Genomic DNA, 18600 nt, shown 5'->3' with positions numbered 1-18600 from the left:
TGTGTGTGTTGCCAGGGATTGAATCCAGAGTCTCACACATGCAAAGTATATATTCTACCACTGAGCCACATTCCCAGCCCTCCATAAGTATTTTTGGAGTTCCTACTCTATATCAGGCTCTTCCTTAAGCTTCTAGTTAACTAACAGTAATGAGATAAACCCTCAAGCAGATCACAGTCTAGTGCTTGAGAGGTAATTTCCATGTTCCAGAATTTACCTACATGGCAATACGAACAGTTTTGCTTTAAGGCACATAGGCCTGGTGTTTATATTTCATAGACTTTCTGAAATCTTTTTCATAATAACTTATCCATAGTTATCAACACCAAATAAAGCATTAAACTTTTTCTGCAGATTGAAGAACGCAAAGATAGCGATGACGAGAAGTCAGACAGGAACAGACCTTGGTGGAGAAAACGTTTTGTTTCAGCCATGCCTAAAGGTAATATTATAAAATTTTAGAATACTGTATTAGCAACAAGAAACAAAACCCCAAAATCTCTCTTGGAGAGCCAATATCTCAACTCCTCTGTGAGGCTTCATGGGCCTAAGTTTCTAGCTGTTTTGAGAGTGTAGGAAATGGGTTCACTCAGAAGAATGCTAAGGCAGAGATTAGAAATATTCTTTGCAGGAAAATGGTAGTGGTTTCATAAATGGAAGTCATGCTGGTCATATGTCGTTGAAGTTAAACATGTTGGACTGTTGACAAATGTATTGCTATCATTTATTGCAGGAAAATGGATGCCATTGGTAATTTAATATTGAAAATTCATCTTTTGTAGTCCTGGAACAAATTTAAGCTTTTTATGTCTGTGTTCATTGAAAATGTTTATACCCTAAGTATTATGCAGTGTTTATTTTGGAAGGTAGTTGTATAATATTGTTTTTCTTCTTTTTTTTTTTTTTTTTTTTTTGTGTGTGTGAATATCCTGGCATCATTTGAGTTGGCAAAAAAAACTCTCTTCTTGAAAGGAGAGATCAGCAGCAGCTAGGAATCTCTTCCACAGGCCTCTTCCAGTGCTGTGGCACCTAGGCACTGAGGAGAGCTGCTTCCATGCCATACTCAAGCCCACTTGGTGGGGAGGAAAGAATGAAGCAAGAGTTTTTGACTCTGCTGATTTGCAGAGAGGTTAAGAGGCAGTGGTTTTGATCTAATCCCCATGATCCCGCCTAAATTATTCTTCTTATGGTGGATGACTCTAGGCAGATTCTGAAAGCTTCTTTAAGAACCTTCAGGGCTATTTTTTAAGAATGATTATCAGTCGACGCTTGGGAATTTTTTAGCTTTTAAAATTTTCCTCCTCCTTTCACTTAGAAATGTTGGCACACCAGTTAACTTCCAAGTAGTGCAGTATGTTATATGTCACACTACTGACTTTATTTAATTTCCAGCTCCTATACCATTTAGAAAGAAAGAAAAACAAGAAAAAGACAGAGATGATCTGGGGCCTGACAGATTCTCAACACTCACAGGTTTGTAGACCCATGGACTTCCTGGCTCCTTCATTCCCAGAGCACATATTTCATAACACTTTTTCTTGGGTGCCATAGTGTTGCCTTTTTAGAAGAGTGTGTCTGTGTGTGCACGGTGGGGAGTGTGTTCTTCATAGCCCTGTGGTTTCCAGTTGGTGGCCACAGTGAATCTCAGTGTGCTCTTCCTGCAGACCGCCACCACCATCCTCATCCTCATTGTCATAACTTACGTTTATGACGAGGGCCCTGATCCTGAGCCTCTGGGCACCCTCCACAGCTCGGCGTCTAGTGGGTTGATGGCACAGTGCCTATGGGAGAGTGGTGACAATTGTACTGTGCATGCCAGACCTTTAGATCATTGATTGAGTAATTTTCTCTTAACAATGATCATAGAATTCTAAATTTATTTCCATCTACAGTTTGTTCTTGTCTATTCAGGAGCACAGTGAAATTCTCTTTTTACCTAATCATTTCCTTTTTTTCCCCCCATGATAAAGTGTTCAAACAGTATCATAAATGCCAACTATTATAATAAAAGATTTAAAACTTTACTAATTTTTTACAGCTTGAGCCATTCTAACATTGCTATCTGACCCAAGGAAAATACAACTAGGGATTGGGTTTTTACTGTATCCAGCATTTGTATTCCTGCACCTTTTTGTTGGCCCATTATAAATAAGTACCCTAAAAGAAAAGAGTTTGAGAGGTAGTATTTATTAATGACCCAACCTTGAATTTGATAACTAGGTATTGTTTCCTAAATGTTATAGAGCACCTAGAAGGAAGTTCATTTCTCACCTCTTTTTTTCCCCTAATTTTGATTTTAAAATAAGTTATCCTACTGTCCTACTATAGTTTAAATGAAGATTTTTTTTAAAATTTTTATTTATTTTTTGTGGCACTGGGGATTGAACCCAGGGGTGCTCTACCATTGAGCTACATCTCCATCCCTTTCTACTTTTTTATTTTGAAATAAGGTCTCGTTAAGTTGCTGAACTTGTTTTCCTCCTGCCTCAGCCTTCCACATAGCTGGGATCACATGTTTGCTTTGGTGCCCAGTATAAAATGAAGATTTATAATTAAAAAATGGGATAAAGCTCAAAAGAACATCCTCCTCAAAGAGATCAATATGGTACAGGTAGCATCCCATTTTAATGCTTATAGTTCTAGTACCTAGTTTTATATATTTAGCTATATCTCCAAGTCCTGGCATAGCAAATAAAGCATACCTGCTTTATTGGATATGGTGACTTCCCTGTAAGAAAAGGTGTTCAGGCCACAGTTCCCTGTTAGAGCAGCCCAGTTTGTCTTTTTTTTTTTTTTTTAATATTTATTTTTTAGTTCTCGGCGGACACAACATCTTTGTTGGTATGTGGTGCTGAGGATCGAACCCGGGTCACACGCACGCCAGGCGAGCGCGCTACCGCTTGAGCCACATCCCCAGCCCCCCCAGTTTGTCTTATTTAATCAGCAAATACTTGTTGATCATCTGACTCATGCCAGGCACTGTGTTACTTGTTGTGGGTATTCAGTCAAATTGCATAGGACCCTGGTTCATAGGCACTTGTCAGTCTGGTTGGAAAGAGAAAGAGATTGTCTCTTTGGCAAGGTATTTATGTACGTTTTCCATTTCCTAGTTCTTAGTATTAGAAGAACACTAGTACATACAAACTGAACTATTTTGGGTAAAATTACTTTAATATTTAATTTTTAAAATTAATAACTTTGGTGTAGCTCAGTGGTGGAGCACTTGCCTAGCATGTGCAAGGCCCTGGGTGCAAAAATAATTAATAACTGGTGAAATTATAAATTATTGGGCCTTTTGGCAATATGTTTTTAATTCTTGGTATTGATACTAGAAGCTAAGTAGGTAGAATAAGTGGTTGTTTTTTTTTTTGTTTTTTTTTTAATATAGTGATTCATTTTCTTTAGGTTTGACTTAAGTAGTTAAGCTTCCCTGTGGGTGTAAAAATTTCTACCTAGTCCTGCAAGGCACAGTAGCACATACCTCTAATCCCAGCGGCTCGGGAGGCTGAGACAGAAGTTAAGACAGGCTGAATCACAGTTCAAAGCCAGCCTCAGCAATGGTGAGGCACTAAGCAACTCAGTGAGACCCTGTCTCTAAATAAAATACAAAATAGGACTGGGGATGTGGCTCAGTGGCCAAGTGCCCCTGAGTTCAGTCCCCAGTAACCCCCCCCCCCAAATTTTTACCCAGTCTTAATTAATGACCCATTGAAAGTTATTAAATTAATTACAAATCTTACAAAAGGACATTTCTCAACAAATCTGGCATTAATCCTGCTACCCTAACTACTATTTTTCTCATATTCTTTTCCAATGTTTTTTCTGTGTCTGTACATAGTGGCTTTTTTATGATTGAATTAGATTATATTTGAAACTTTGTATTCTTTCACCACATGACATTTTATGAACTCTCAATTTCTACCAGATCTAGTTGGCTTTTGAATCATTTTTATTGACTATAAAATAATCTGATTTTACTATAGTAAAACATTCTCTATTTGATATTTAAATATTTTCCAGTTTTTAGCCATGAAAATTGTCCTTACTGCTTTGTATACATAGCATTTTTGTTTTAATTATTTTCCTGGGTTAAAAATTTTAAGAATGGTGTTAATAGAAACATAGGTTATAACAACATGGTTATGGTTCTTACTATGTGTAGCAAAATTACGTTGTCCCTTTTTCAGAGCCTTTATTAGCACTCAAAAGCTATCAGCAAAAAAGTATTCCCCCTCCAAAACAAGATTCTGTAATGGTAAAGGTTCTATCAATTGACATTTTTAGAAAGATGAACTTTTATTAGGGATCTCATCATGAAATTAAATATGATCAAATTACTTTGGAAATTCTTTTTCTATATAGTTGAATATAATTCTACAGAGACATGAACACCAAATTATTGTTTCATGGAAACAAAAGAAGAAGCTACGAACATGCTGCTTCACTTCTGTGCCTTGATTTGCTCTGCTGTAAAATGGGGTGATAATAGTGCCTCTTTATAAGATTGTTTGATAATTAATTGAGATAGCCCACCTAAGGTGCTTAGTGCAGTTTCTGGCACATGGTAAACACTCAATAAATGTTAGCTTCTGCTAATATTAGCTCGCTCGCTCGCTCTCTCTTTCTCTCTCTCTCTCTCTCTGTATTGCTGGGAATTGAACTTAGGGCTTTGCACATGCTGAGCAAGCATTCTTCCATTGAGCTACACCCTCAGCCTTTTAGCCACTATTAATATGCATATGTATAAAATCTAATGATTTGATATGATTTTAGAATTTCTTAGTAAAAGTAGGATTCTGCCAGTTGCAGTGGCACAACTTAGGTCCTAAATAACTTAATAAGACTTTGTCTCAACATAAAAAATAAAATAGACTGGGGATGTGGCTCATTGGTTAAGCAACCCTGGGTTCAATCCCCAAAACCAAAAACAAATAAAATGGAATTCTCCCAAAACCAAAAATAAATAAAATGGGATTCTAACTAAATGTTGGTATGGTTGGTTATCTATTGGCCTAGCTCTATCCCAGGCGTTTGTATTTTACCATGAAACTTTATTTTATCCTGTAGATCATAGCAGTTCTTTGCTTTGACAGCCCAGTCAATTAATGAATAACTTCTAATACTCCAAGATAACACTTTTGATGTGCTGATTTTTTTTTTTTTTTTTTTTGTCAGCCTAACAGTTCTATAGGTAAACAAAGCTGTGGTTTTGTGGGTATGTTAAGTTTTTCTCAGAGCATTCAGGTACCATTCCAGCACTCTCTCAGGATGTCTAGATTCTCTGAGTGTTGCTGACCATGGTATGCACAAAAGTGCTGTGTGCCAGCAGTTGCACTATCGTGGTGAGATCTAGTGAGATAGTATATGAATGTCTGTAACTTTCAGATGTGGTGTAGAAAGGAATTAATTCATGAAGAAAGAATAGAGAAAGGCACATCTCATCATTAAATAGAGTTTAAGTTTAAATAGTTCTTTTTTGTTCATCATAGATATATTTGATTAAATGAAGTCTGCATATAAAAGTGCATCTTTGGAAGTTTTGTTAGCATGAATTGCCATTAACAGTGATTTCAGTGTAAGCCCTTTAGAAACCTGTTATCCATTCAGTCTGCACTGAAGTTTGTCACTGTCATGCAGAATTCTGGTGATGATGAGAAGGTGGAGTGACTCCTCCCAATTTTCTGCTTTGACAAGGCTCTTAGACCTAGAAATGGGATGAGCAGGCAGCTGCATGGTACCTCTTAACATTGAGATATGTGCTCTTTTTAAGTCTGACCTCCTAATCTGCCTTTGGGATGTGCTACTGGTGTCATTACTAACATCATCGCTAGTACAAACCCAAGGAACTAATTCTCTCACCTTCCTTTCCCCTGCAGATGATCCCAGCCCTAGGCTCACTGCACAAGCTCAGGTTGCTGAGGATATTCTGGACAAATACCGGAATGCCATTAAACGGACCAGCCCCAGTGAAGGAGCAATGGCAAACTATGAAAATGCAGGTGATAATCATGATAAAGATTTGAACAGTCATTTTTACCATAGTAATAAAGATAAATCTTTTAAGTATCCTTTAAAAAAATAGCTAGAGGATCAATATACTATTTTAAAATTACAAACTTGATAACCCTATCAGATTAAATTGATGTCCCTCTCTGTACTCTCCCACTAAGCCTGGGCACGTGCAGATGTTCAGATGCCTGAGTCATCATCCCATGAATCCTGGAGTCACTGCCCAGAGTGACTGGTGCATGCTTTAGCGGGAGGGAGGAGATTATTTTGCAACTGCCTATGGAACTGTAATTTCATACAGTTATCTCTCTTCAGGTAGCTGAGGCAGCACTCTCTTAGGTTATCCATTGTTGCTTGGTTCTTATTTTTTAAATGATTATGTTTTTCTCACAGTAGAATATTGAATAATTTGTCAGAAAAATATGACACAGTCCTCAAGATAAATTAAAGGGAAACAAAAGTGTATAAAAGCTTAAGTAGTGTCTGCATCCATTTATGCTTATGTGTGCTGGGAGTATCTTCTAGAAGAATCTCCAGGAAACTGGGGATATGAATTAGCTCTGAGAAAGACTATAGGGGCCTGAGAGGGAGTCATGGGAAAAGAGAATTTCCACTTTTCTATTCTGAACGTTCGTATATCTTCTATGTAAACATCACAAATATTAACATTTTTTCTATATGTTTTTCCATTTTTTCCTGAAGCATTTGAAATTTTCTCTGAATAATAAGAATGTTTTCCTATAAAAACACAGAATCTTCCTTATATTCAGGAATTTTTTTATTCCCTTTGATTTTATGTTGTTTTATGTATGTTTATGTTCTATTTTTTTAACTTTTCTTTTAATATTTATTTTTCTTTTTAGTTGTAGTTGGACACAATGCCTTTGTTTTTATTTATTTATTTTTATGTGGTGCTGAGGATCGAACCCAGGGCCCCACACATGCTAGGTGAGCTCTCTACCACTGAGCCACAACCCCAGCCCCTATATTTTATTTTTTTAAAATTTTTTTAGATGTGGATGGACCTTTATTTTACTCATTTATTTATATGAAGTGCTGAGAATTGAACCCAGTGCCTCACACATGCTAGGCAAGTGCTCTAGCATTGAGCCACAACTCCAGCACCTGTTTATCTATATTCTTGATTGACTAATTAAAAACACAACAGGTAGAGGGACCCACAGATCTGGCTTTTCTGTGGTAGTCCTCTTGCTCTTTGTTGGGTGTGGTGAGAGGGCTGTGGGGGAAAGGTCTGGAAATCCATGTGCTTGGTCCACCTCAGCCATTGTGCAACAAAGGGATGTAGAACCAGTAATTTTTTTTGACTGGGAAGGAGTCCATGTCTCTAAAGTGAATTATTATGTAAAATGACTTTTGAAGATTTTGAGTTTTGTGGTTCAGTGATTTTGATTATGGAATATTAACTTTATTAATTCAGACTTTCACTGTTTCGGATTAGGATTGTGATAAGAATTTAAAACCATGGCTGAGGCTGTAGCTCAGTGGTAGAGCGCTTGCATGAGGCACTGGGTTCTATCCTCAGCACCACATAAAAAATAAATAAAGATAATTGTTTCTTTGTATACAACCAGAGATATGAAAAAAATTGTGCTCTATATATGTAATATGAATTGTAATGTCATATATACCAAATTAGAATAAAAAATTTAAAAAAAAGATAAGTGTTCCCATCTACAACTAAATAAAAAAAAAAAAGAATTAAAACCATTCCCAGCATCTGCTCTCATGATACATTATTGTTGCTTTGACCATTTGGTCAAATGTTTTGAGTTTTTCCTTTTTTCTATTTTATCTTCTGAAGAACTCTTACTCTAAGATATTACTAATTTAGGATTGAGTTGCTCTGAATTACCTACTAGTACCAATACCAGAATATTACAAATTAATATAACTATTCTTTTCTCGGTGATGGGTTTTGGTATCCAGAGGTCATGGGTGATGGTGAAAGTGCTCATGATTCTCCTCGGGATGAAACACTACAGAACATCTCAGCTGATGATCTCCCAGACTCTGCGAGCCAAGCAGCCCACCCTCAGGATTCAGCTTTTTCTTATAGGTATTTCTTTTGTAGTATTTGGGACTTTGGGGTTTGGGCTTTTAATCATTATTGCAGTCAATTCAATTCAAATGATTCATTAATTCATTTTAATAATACATTTATGAAACAGATAAGAATGAAATAGTTACTGAGAAGACTTGATTCAGTTCTGGATGTCATGTATCAAAGACAATAATTCAGAGATTTAAAAAAAAAAAAGACTCGTATGCCCACATAAAACACATAAGCAAACAAAACAAGTTACAGTGCTCCTGCCTGTGCAAAGCTATGAGTGTGTGTGGCACACATCAGGAGAGGGCATGGGTAGTTTGGAATCGCCCTGCACACAGTGATGGAGTAACTCACTGTCTCAGTAAACCTCACTTTTTGTCATCATCCTCATTATGTGGGCAGGCCTCTATTTCTAATAGGGCTTGAGAAAGAAAATGACTTCAGGGTTCTTTGATAGCAATCCTCGGTTTCCTCAGACAAGAAGCCTCAGCTTTAAAGCACTAGTTATCTCTTGTGGACTTGCAAAGTCCCGTGTCCCATGTCTCCCTCACCCCCACCCCCACCCCCACCTCTCTCTTTTACATTTTTTTTTTTTTTTTTAATTTTGATACTGGGGATTGAACTCAGGGATGCGTTGAGACAGGTTCTCACTAAGTTTAAGTTGCTGAAGCTGGCCTTGCACCTGTGATCCCCCTGCCTTATTCTCCTGATTTGCTGGGATTACAAATGTATGACACTGCACTTGGCTTAAATTTTTATTCCAGAAATTTTCAAATAGATACAATGATGTATCCATTATCCAGATCCAACAGTTACCAACACATAACCAGTATTATTCCATATTTACCTCCTCCCAGTTATTTAAAGGAAACTCTTCCTTAAAATAATATATATTATTATATTTATATATTATATTATTATATTTATATATTAAAATAATATAATATATTATTCTATTTATGCAAAAATATTTGTAAATAAAATTTGCTACTGGGTTCAGTGGCAGACACCTATAATCCCAACAGCTCAGAAGGCTGAGGCAAGAGGATCTCAAGTTCAAAGCCAGCCCCAGCAACTTAGTGAGGCCCTAAGCAACTTAGTGAGAATCTGTCTCAAAATTTAAAAAATTAAAAGGACTGAGAATGCGGCTCAGTGGTTAAGTGCCCCTGGATTTAATCTGTAGTACCAAAAAAAAAAAAAAAAAAATCCGATCTTTTTGGAACTTTCCATATTTTTTTCCTGCAGTATAATTGGGGGAATAGCAGATAGAATTACCTTCCAACATGACTTACTTTCTAAAACTAATCAAGTGACTTTACCATTATGTATTTTATAATATTTTTGGCAAATGAGGTGAATGTTACCTCATCTTGATATCTACATTTCTCATTTTATAGGAAGAAATCCAGTAGAGAAAGACTCAGAGCTAGCATGAGGTGGACAAGTGACATCCTACAGAGGAGGCACACTCTCTGGCCTTTCTCTAAGGTGTTCAAATTCCTTTATCTAGATAGCAGATTTGATTATTCTGAAGACATTCTGGTCTGTGACCCACAGGACCAGAAAAGACTATAGGCACTAACAAATAAGAGAACCTCAATGCTTCCCCGTTAGAGAGAGCTGCATTGCTGTGGAGGGTAGCCCCTAGCTGAGGAGGGCTCAGCTACTGGGTGGAAGTAGGTGGTTCAGCATTTGGAAGTTAAGAGGAATCCAATACAAAAACTCTCAAGCAACAGAGCAATAAAAAGGGTTTCTTGTCAGTGGGCAAGTTTATATTGTGGCAGGACGAGAATTTTTCAAGAGATGCAATAGAAGGTGTTCTTGTGTGAGTACTGGGGTGAGCTGGCGACCTCTCTGGCACATATGCTATCTGGTTCTCCTGAGTTCCTGATGTAAAACTCAGCATGTGATGGAAGGTCAGAAAAGGTTTGTTTGACTGATTCAGGTGACCCTATGGAGAGGTCCTTGCCCAGAGCACTTTTATAACCTTGTTCTTCAGGTAATTAGAAGTGTGTTCTTTCAAGCGAGAGTGAGATGTAAGTTAAAATTATTTTTTTAGGGGGCTGGGCGTATAGCTCAGTTGGTAGAGTGCTTGCCTCCTGTGCCCAAGGCCCTGGGCTAAATCCCCAGCACCACCACCCCCTCAAAAAATATATATAAATGTGTGTGTGTGTGTGTGTGTACGTATACACACACACATACACTCACACACTTGTGGGGCTGGGGTTGTGGCTCAGTGATAGAGCATTCACCTAGCACATGTGAGGCACTGGGTTCAATCCTCAGCACCACATAAAAATAAACAAAATAAACATTTGAAATATTTGAATCCTGAAGTAGCATATTTATTCATAAAGTAAATTAAAAATTTTTTTGGCTGTAGATGGACATAATACTTTTATTTTGTTTATTTTTGTGTGGTGCCAGGATTGCATGCTCAGGAAGCGCTCTACCACTGAGCCATAATCTCAGCCCTCATACAGTAAATATTTATAAAATGTGATAATTTCTGGGTGAGGAGTTAGCTCAGTAGTAGAGCACATGCTTAGTGTGTACAAGGCCCTGCGTTTGATTCCTAGCACCACAAAAAAGAGAAGTGACCATTCTGGACAAAGAAATTAATGTGTTTTGTACCCATTATTCAGGGATGCGAAAAAGAAACTGAGGCTTGCTCTTTGCTCTGCGGACTCTGTTGCCTTCCCAGTGTTAACCCATTCAACAAGGAACGGATTACCAGACCATACAGACCCAGAAGGCAAGTTGGTGCTGGATAGTTTAGTTTCTTCTGTATTTACAGCTTGAACCAATGAAATTGCCAGTATTTCACTCTTTGGCTGTATTAATATTCCATGGTTCAACTTAACACATTTGTTTTCATGTCACTTAAGGGCACTTTGATTACTGATAGTTTATCAATTTTTTTTTTTTCCTAAATGGCAGTGGCACTACTGCTTAATTTTGGTGATAAATGGTACAGTAGAATTAATGTCCCGAATGCCGAGAACAGTATATATGTAAGCTTATATAAACCCATGGAAATTCTCTATAGTAATGTAATTCTCATTTTTTTATTTAGACAATGAAATTGTATGCTTCTTAAAAGTTCAGATAGCTGAAGCAATTAATTTACAAGATAAGAACTTAATGGCTCAACTTCAAGAAACAATGCGTTGTGTATGCCGTTTTGATAATAGGACATGTAGGAAACTGCTGGCATCCATTGCTGAGGACTACAGGTAACATACCCAACCCATTCAACAGACCTTCTCAGCAGCAAGTGTTTTCTTTTTAGTCCTTGTTTCACAAACCAGTCTAGGCCTACTACCAAGTGCATGTCTATGTTTACCTGGATATAGATTTCTAAGCTACACACTCCAGAAATATAGTTACAAATGAGCAGCTCTTCCTAATAGAGAAGTGCAGTTTATGTCAGCTTTGCACAAAAACAGTAAAGAGGTTTGTCCAGATTGTGAGGCTAACATAACTAGTTTATTACTTTCCTTTTAAGGGACATTAGTAAATACTACTTTAGTGGACTAGAAAAGTAGTAGTAGATTTTTTTTGGCTGCCAGCTGATGGTTATGGGGAAGAGTGTAACTGAGATGCACGGGCAGTGTGGAGGCCTCATGTCCTAGTAGACGAGCTCCACATTAACACCATAAGCAAATAGCTGGTGGGGAGTGTTTAACGAACTAGTTTGTATAGCTTGTATTTTGTTGTTATTTTTAATCATCACCATTTTCTTTTTTGTATGGGGGTGGGTGATGGTTGGGGATTGAACTACTTCTGGGCTGTATCTCCAGCTATTTTTTAAATTTTTATTTTGAGATAGGATTTCACTATGTTGCTCAGGCTGGCCTCAAACTTGTAATCCTCCTACCTCAGCCTCCCAAGTGAGCTGGGATTACAAGTGTATACCACCATGCCCAACTTATTTTCAATTTTCTGTAACTGTTCATTTCCTGTTAACTAGGAGGTGCTACTAGTGGGGAGACCGTGCTCCAGTATAAAATAGACCTAGAATCTGAAGAGCCTTAGTAATATTCACTGAGTTAGGGAGCTAAACATTCAGTTCAAAAGATACTGTTCATCACAGACATGCACAATTTATGCTGCCAGCTCAAGAAAAACAGGATTCTGTTTCTTGAGCTGGCAGCATAAATATTCCCCAGGACATTTGTCTGTAGCCTGACATGCCAATTTGTAAAGCCAAAGTTTATGAAGTGAAAAAAATTGGAACCCTTAGTCATTAAAAAAAAAAAAAAGTAAGCACCGTACATATCTGATGTCCTGCAAAGCATTTTTCCTTTTAGGAAAAGAGCCCCATATATCGCTTACCTCACTCGCTGTCGACAAGGACTGCAGACTACACAGGCTCACCTGGAGAGGCTCTTGCAAAGGGTTTTACGGGACAAAGAGGTAGCCAATCGATATTTTACCACTGTCTGTGTGAGGTTACTGCTTGAGAGCAAAGAAAAGAAGATCAGGGAATTCATTCAAGGTAACTACTGTTAGAGCAAGCATGTCTTCAACCATTTATTATTAGGAAGATTGGGAAAATTTGTTTTGTTTTGCTTGCTAGCTTGTGTAAGTACCTGCATGCTTTAGACCAGCTCCTTAAATACCCAGTTAGTTTGTGGATTCTTTTTTTTTTTTTGATGGTGTTGGGGCTTGAACCCAGGACCTTGTGCATGTGAGGTAAGCACTCTACCAACTGAACTATATCCCCAGCCCCTGTGGATTCTTAATAATTACAACTTTGATATCAAATCTCTAAATTTCTTTTTCTCCTGGATTGAATATCAGTTTATTTAAAAAATTGGGGAAGTTGGTAAAACTTTGGATTCACACAATTTTTCTCATTTTTACAAACAACATATTTTTAAACAAACTCATTGGCACGTAAATATTTAGGTATTTCCTACTCTTTCCTGATTTTAATGACTTGGCTGTGTATTGTCCTAAAATAAACCACTCCAAAACCTTTAGGCTTTAATGTCTGTATCACTAGCAATTAAAATGATTTTAGGGGCTGGGGTTGTAGCTCAGTGGTAGAGTGCTCACCTCGCGTGTGGAAAGCAGTGGGTTTGATCCTCAGCACCACACTTGTTGAGGAAACAAGAAACATAAAAACAAAATAGAGGTATTGTGTCCATCTACAACTACAAAAAAATATTTTAAAAGCAGATTTTAATACATTGGTCCCCCCTTATCTGCAAGGGATATGTTCCAAGACACCCCCCCCCCCCCGCAGATGCCTGAAACTAGGTCTAATACTGATCTCTATATGCTATACCTATAACCTATAATGAAATGCCTATCAAGAAATAGCTTGCAATTCAAAACTTATGAATTGTTTATTTCTAGAATTTTCCATTTAATATGTTGGATTGAGGGGAAATGAAACAGAGGAAAATGGGGAAGTTCTAAAATTTCCTTTTTAAGTTTATTCATATGATGTATTTTAAAAATTATTGTTTGTGCATTGGAGATTTTCAGAAACTCACAGCAGCTGATGATAAAACTGCTCAGGTAGAAGATTTTCTACAGTTTCTTTATGGTGCAATGGCCCAGGATGTCATATGGCAAAATGCAAGTGAAGAGCAGCTGCAGGATGCTCAGCTGGCCATCGAACGAAGTGTGATGAATCGCATTTTCAAGCTTGCCTTCTACCCTAATCAGGATGGGGATATCCTTCGTGACCAGTGAGTGCTTCTATGTTGAGTGCCTGTGCTGGATGCGTGTATCAGGTAGCCCCATACTTTAGGCAAGCCGTACCTGTGGTTTAGCATCTGATAATAAAGGAAATGTCTCAGTTATCATTTTTCACCCATGAGAGTTATGCAATTCAAAAGAATGATAAGTAGGGCATGGAGGGGCTTATCTGTAATCCCAGATGCTTGGGGGACATACATGAGGAAGATGACAAATTTGAGGCCAACAAGGCCCTGTCTCAAAATAAAAAATTAGAAAAAGGCCTGGGATATAATCAGTGGTAGTATATACTTGTCTAGTATACATGAGGTCCTATGTTCAATCCCCAGCACCACCAAAAAAATAATAATAATAATTAAAAAATAATAATAAATACCCAGTTTTCAGGAAGGTCATCAGGCTGGCAAGTATATGAATTTGTGTGGCCTTTTTGGAAGGCACAGCTTTGTATCCTCCCTCAAATGTTCTTCCCTGTCTTCTCTGTCTGATTAACTCTTACTTATCATTCAGATTTCAATTCAAGCATCATTTCCTTGGGAAATTTTTCCTGACTAGCTTAAATCCCCTTAGGGCTGTCTCAGGCCTAGTACCCCTCTTTAACACTTGCATTTATTGTTATATGCCATTTATTTAAGTCAAGGTTTCTCAACCCAGTACTACTGACTTTTGAGATCAGGCAGTTCTTTGTGAAGACTAGGCTGTCCTATAGATGTTAGGGTGTTTGGCAGCATTCCTGCCTGAACACCCTAGGTGTAGTAATGCCCAACCAATTGTGACAACCAAAAATGTTTTCAGACATTGCCAGATGTCTCTGGGGAATGAAATTCTCTCCTGTTCTTCTTCTTCTTTTTTTTAATCTTATTTATTTTTATTTTTTATTCTACTTTGTTATATATAACAGCAGAATGCATTACAATTCATATTATACATATAGAACATAATTTTTCATATTTCTGGTTATATACAAAGTATATTCACACCATTCGTATCTTCATACATGTACTTAGGGTAATGATTTTCTCCTGTTCTTGATTACTAGTTTGTGTAATCATTTGATAAATGCTCTTTCTCCTACTGGATTGTCCCTTCTGTGAGAGCATGAATGTCATCGCATCAAGCACGTGTCTGGCTTCTAATATGTACTCATTATATATTTATTAGGAATGAACAGTTATATATTTGACTATCAACAAATATCAGCAATTATATGGTATGTGAGTTATGTCTGAATAAAATTGTTTTAGAAAGTAATATTGAGAGCTTGGGATGTAGGTAAGTGGTAGAGTGCAAAAGGACCTGGGTTTGATGCCTACTGCAAAAATATTAAATAAGAAGTAATCCCAGTGGCTTAGAAGGCCGAGGTAGGAGATGGTAAGTTCAAGGCCATCCTTAGGAACTTAGTGAGGCCCTAAGCAATTTAGCAAGACCCTATCTCAAAAAATAAAAATTAAAAAAAAAAAAAAGGCAACCGCCATCCCACTCCCACCCTCCCCCCCAAAAAATGTAGAATAGTGACATTGGGTATTTTGGGGATTGAGACTATGGAGGAATTATCATTTTCATTATTACTCTTCTTAATTTTCCTGAGTACTGCTCTTCAGTCCTACGTTTGCCCTGAGTGTGTAACAGTTACCTCCATGCTTCCCAGCCCAGTAACTAATAGGGGTCTGTGCAATAGGATCTCAGAGAAGGGTTATTAATAGTTTATGCAAGTTTTGTTTTTGTTTTTGTGGGATGCAACCCAGGGCCTTATGCATTCTAGGCAAACACTCTCTACTGAGCTATACCCCCAGGCCTACAGAAATTTTAAGAGGTTGCACATAAATTTGAGAGAATTCACATTCTTGTGAAATCACTTAGAGTTGTTCCAACTTGCCTCTCTCATGTGTTCTTCATCTCCGAGGTTGTTAGCCTACCCCCGGGCCTTTTCTCTCTCCAGAGCACCAATTTCTGGTGTTAGGCATGGAATATAGAATGGGATATTGAAGTTACATTTACTGCAGAGAGCAACTTTGAAGCAGACTATTCCTACCCACTCCTTCATGGCATTTCTGCAGGTTTAAAGACAATAAACAGTGTCTGGATCTTTCCAGACACTGGAAGTCAAGAAGTTATTCTAGCTCCTGCTACTGAGGCAAATCCTATACCTTTTAATCCTGTTTTCACATACAAAGTGAGGGGCTGGTGAATGGCAGAGTCCCTTCTCCATCTGAAAGCCTGATCTTTGGTTTCTGGCTCTTGATCCCTCTTACTTTCTCTCACTTTCTTCTTTTTCCTCTCCTTTACTAAGCAGTGTGTTCAAGCTAAGGGCTTCTCTCCTCTGTTCCTTGGAATGCTGTCCTAGTCCAGGAAAGGAGGATTCCCCTACCCCATCTGCATCCCCACAGCTCATTTGGCATTTCTAAGCAGATCCTAAATCTGAACCTTTTCTTTTCTTTTCTTTTAAAGAGAGAGTGAGAGAGGAGAGAGAGTGAGAGAGAGAGAGAATTTTTAATATTTATTTATTAGTTCTCCGCGGACACAACATCTTTGTTGGTATGTGGTGCTGAGGATCCAACCCGGGCCGCACGCATGCCAGGCGAGCGCGCTACCCGCTTGAGCCACATCCCCAGCCCTAAATCTGAACCTTTTCTGATAAAAAAAGAAAATTTATGGCCATGAGAGTCTCAACTGTACTTGTAATCTGCATATATAAATAAGTCTAAAATACTTTGAGTGTTTTGAAAAAAATTGACTATGGCTTTTTTATGCCTTATTTTCTGAAATGTATATTTACATTTGCATTTTGGTTTTCAGGGTTCTTCATGAACATATCCAGAGATTGTCTAAAGTAGTGACTGCAAATCACAGAGCTCTTCAGATCCCAGAGGTAATACAGGTTTATGTACCATGGGTTACATGTTAACTAAGCTGCATGGTGTACCATGTGCATATTACCACTATGTCAGGGAACTGGAGTGTGATAAAATAGAAAGCACCGTTTGTACTAGATACTCTTCACTCTGTCATGTTCCCAGGGTTAAATTTCCCTGGCATAGAAAGGGACCTCAATAGAGAAGAGGAGGAGAGTGCCTCCCCAGAGCTGCTGGCTTCTGTCCCAAGCCCTGCCTTCCTGGGCAGCGAGCTGTCTTGGTGTTCTTACAGTCTTGTTTCCACACAGCCATCCCATTTGAAGAAGGGGCTTGTGGCACTCCAAAGAGGGTGAGGAATTTTGTTCCAAAAGAAGTAATTAAATATGGCATGGTCTCAAATTACCTTTTAGTTATTGATACTAGCATTTTTACCTGGCATACATCTCTTACAAAATAAGAAATCTGGAAAATGTCAGCTATTTGAGCTAGTTCTGGTTGTTTTTATTAAATTCCCCACAAATGAAACATTAATTGGCATAAAATTTTTAATTTTTTTTAATTTTTGGATCTCATTTCAAGAACTACTGTAAGAAAGTATATATTAATTCTTAAAGTATCTTGTTTTAATAGCTTGTTCATGCTATTAAATGTACAGAAGTCCTTTTCTAGCTATTTAAGAAGGATTATTGGGGCTGGGGATGTGGCTCAAACAGTAGCGCGCTCGCCTGGCATGCGTGTGGCCCAGGTTCGATCCTCAGCGCTACATACAAACAAAGATGTTGTGTCTGCCGAAAACTAAAAAATAAATATTAAAATTTTCTCTCTTTCTCTCTTTCTAAAAAAAAAAAAAAAAAAGGATCATTGAAATTTTATGAATTCTTTGTTCTTTGTTATTGTATACCCTTTCTATTAATGTATATCTGTGTTGCTCTATTTTAAAATACAAAGTATATTACATAAACATTTAAAAGATAATCTTGGGTGGAAGGGGAAGGACCTGAAGTCCAGTTTTACTGAAGAAAGAGGAAAGCAGCCACCTTAGCCTGTCCCCGACTTGGGTTGGAGGTTACCATGGTCACTCCAACAGATCATTGCCCTTGTATTGAGGGTCTGTTATTATCTGTGGTCTCACTTAGGTTTATCTTCGGGAAGCACCGTGGCCATCTGCACAATCAGAAATCAGGACAATAAGTGCTTATAAAACCCCGCGGGACAAAGTGCAGTGCATCCTGAGAATGTGCTCTACAATTATGAACCTCCTGAGCCTGGCCAATGAGGACTCTGTCCCTGGAGCTGATGACTTTGTTCCTGTGTTGGTGTTTGTGTTGATAAAGGTGGGTCTCTTACTACTATCAGTTAAAGAGTTTAGGTGGCATCCTGAGTAGGGTGGCACAGGGCTTAATGTGGTGTAGTGTTAGAGACCTGGACTCTTCTCCATCTCAAATCCTGTGTTATCCAGAAAGAAAGTGTATAATGTCAAGATTTGTTCTGTTTATTTTTTTTTATTTTTTGAATTTTTAATATTTATTTTTTAGTTCTCGGCGGACACATCTTTGTTGGTATGTGGTGCTGAGGATCGAACCCGGGCCGCACGCATGCCAGGCGAGCGCGCTACCGCTTGAGCCACATCCCCAGCCCTAAGATTTGTTCTGTTTAGAAGTCACAGTTTTCAAAACAAAGCAAGAGAGAATCAGTTCCTAGATGAACATTTTCAGTATCTAAGTAGTTTCCTATAGTTCTTTTTTTTTCTTCATTTTTTTATTTAGTTGTAGATGGACACAATACCTTTATTTCACTTATTTATTTATTTATTATTTATTTTTTTTGAAGAGAGAGAGAGAGAGAGAGAGAGAGAGAGAGAGAATTTTAATATTTATTTTTTAGTTCTCGGCGGACACAGCATCTTTGTTTTGCATGTGGTGCTGAGGATCGAACCCTGGCCATACGCATGCC

General features: G+C 37.9%; 1 protein-coding gene across 5 annotated transcripts in view; it reads left to right on the top strand.

The window, feature by feature from the left end:
* GAPVD1 (GTPase activating protein and VPS9 domains 1) overlaps positions 1 to 18600 on the top strand; it is a 93144-nt gene that overhangs the window by 69529 nt on the left and 5015 nt on the right. For all 5 annotated transcript variants that reach the window (XM_081281925.1, XM_081281923.1, XM_081281921.1 and 2 more), the window contains 10 exons: positions 355 to 442; positions 1393 to 1473; positions 5877 to 5999; positions 7957 to 8086; positions 10726 to 10835; positions 11157 to 11316; positions 12394 to 12581; positions 13572 to 13785; positions 16592 to 16664; positions 17784 to 17981. In XM_081281925.1, coding sequence (XP_081138051.1) covers positions 355 to 442; positions 1393 to 1473; positions 5877 to 5999; positions 7957 to 8086; positions 10726 to 10835; positions 11157 to 11316; positions 12394 to 12581; positions 13572 to 13785; positions 16592 to 16664; positions 17784 to 17981 — 1365 coding nt within the window. The remainder of the gene's footprint in view (positions 1 to 354; positions 443 to 1392; positions 1474 to 5876; positions 6000 to 7956; positions 8087 to 10725; positions 10836 to 11156; positions 11317 to 12393; positions 12582 to 13571; positions 13786 to 16591; positions 16665 to 17783; positions 17982 to 18600) is intronic.

The sequence above is a fragment of the Spermophilus citellus genome (assembly GCF_964194105.1).
Source record: "Spermophilus citellus genome assembly, chromosome: 2".
Classification (NCBI taxonomy): domain Eukaryota; kingdom Metazoa; phylum Chordata; class Mammalia; order Rodentia; family Sciuridae; genus Spermophilus; species Spermophilus citellus.
Note: the sequence above shows the minus strand (reverse complement) of the source record. Positions and strands in the feature narration are given on the sequence as shown.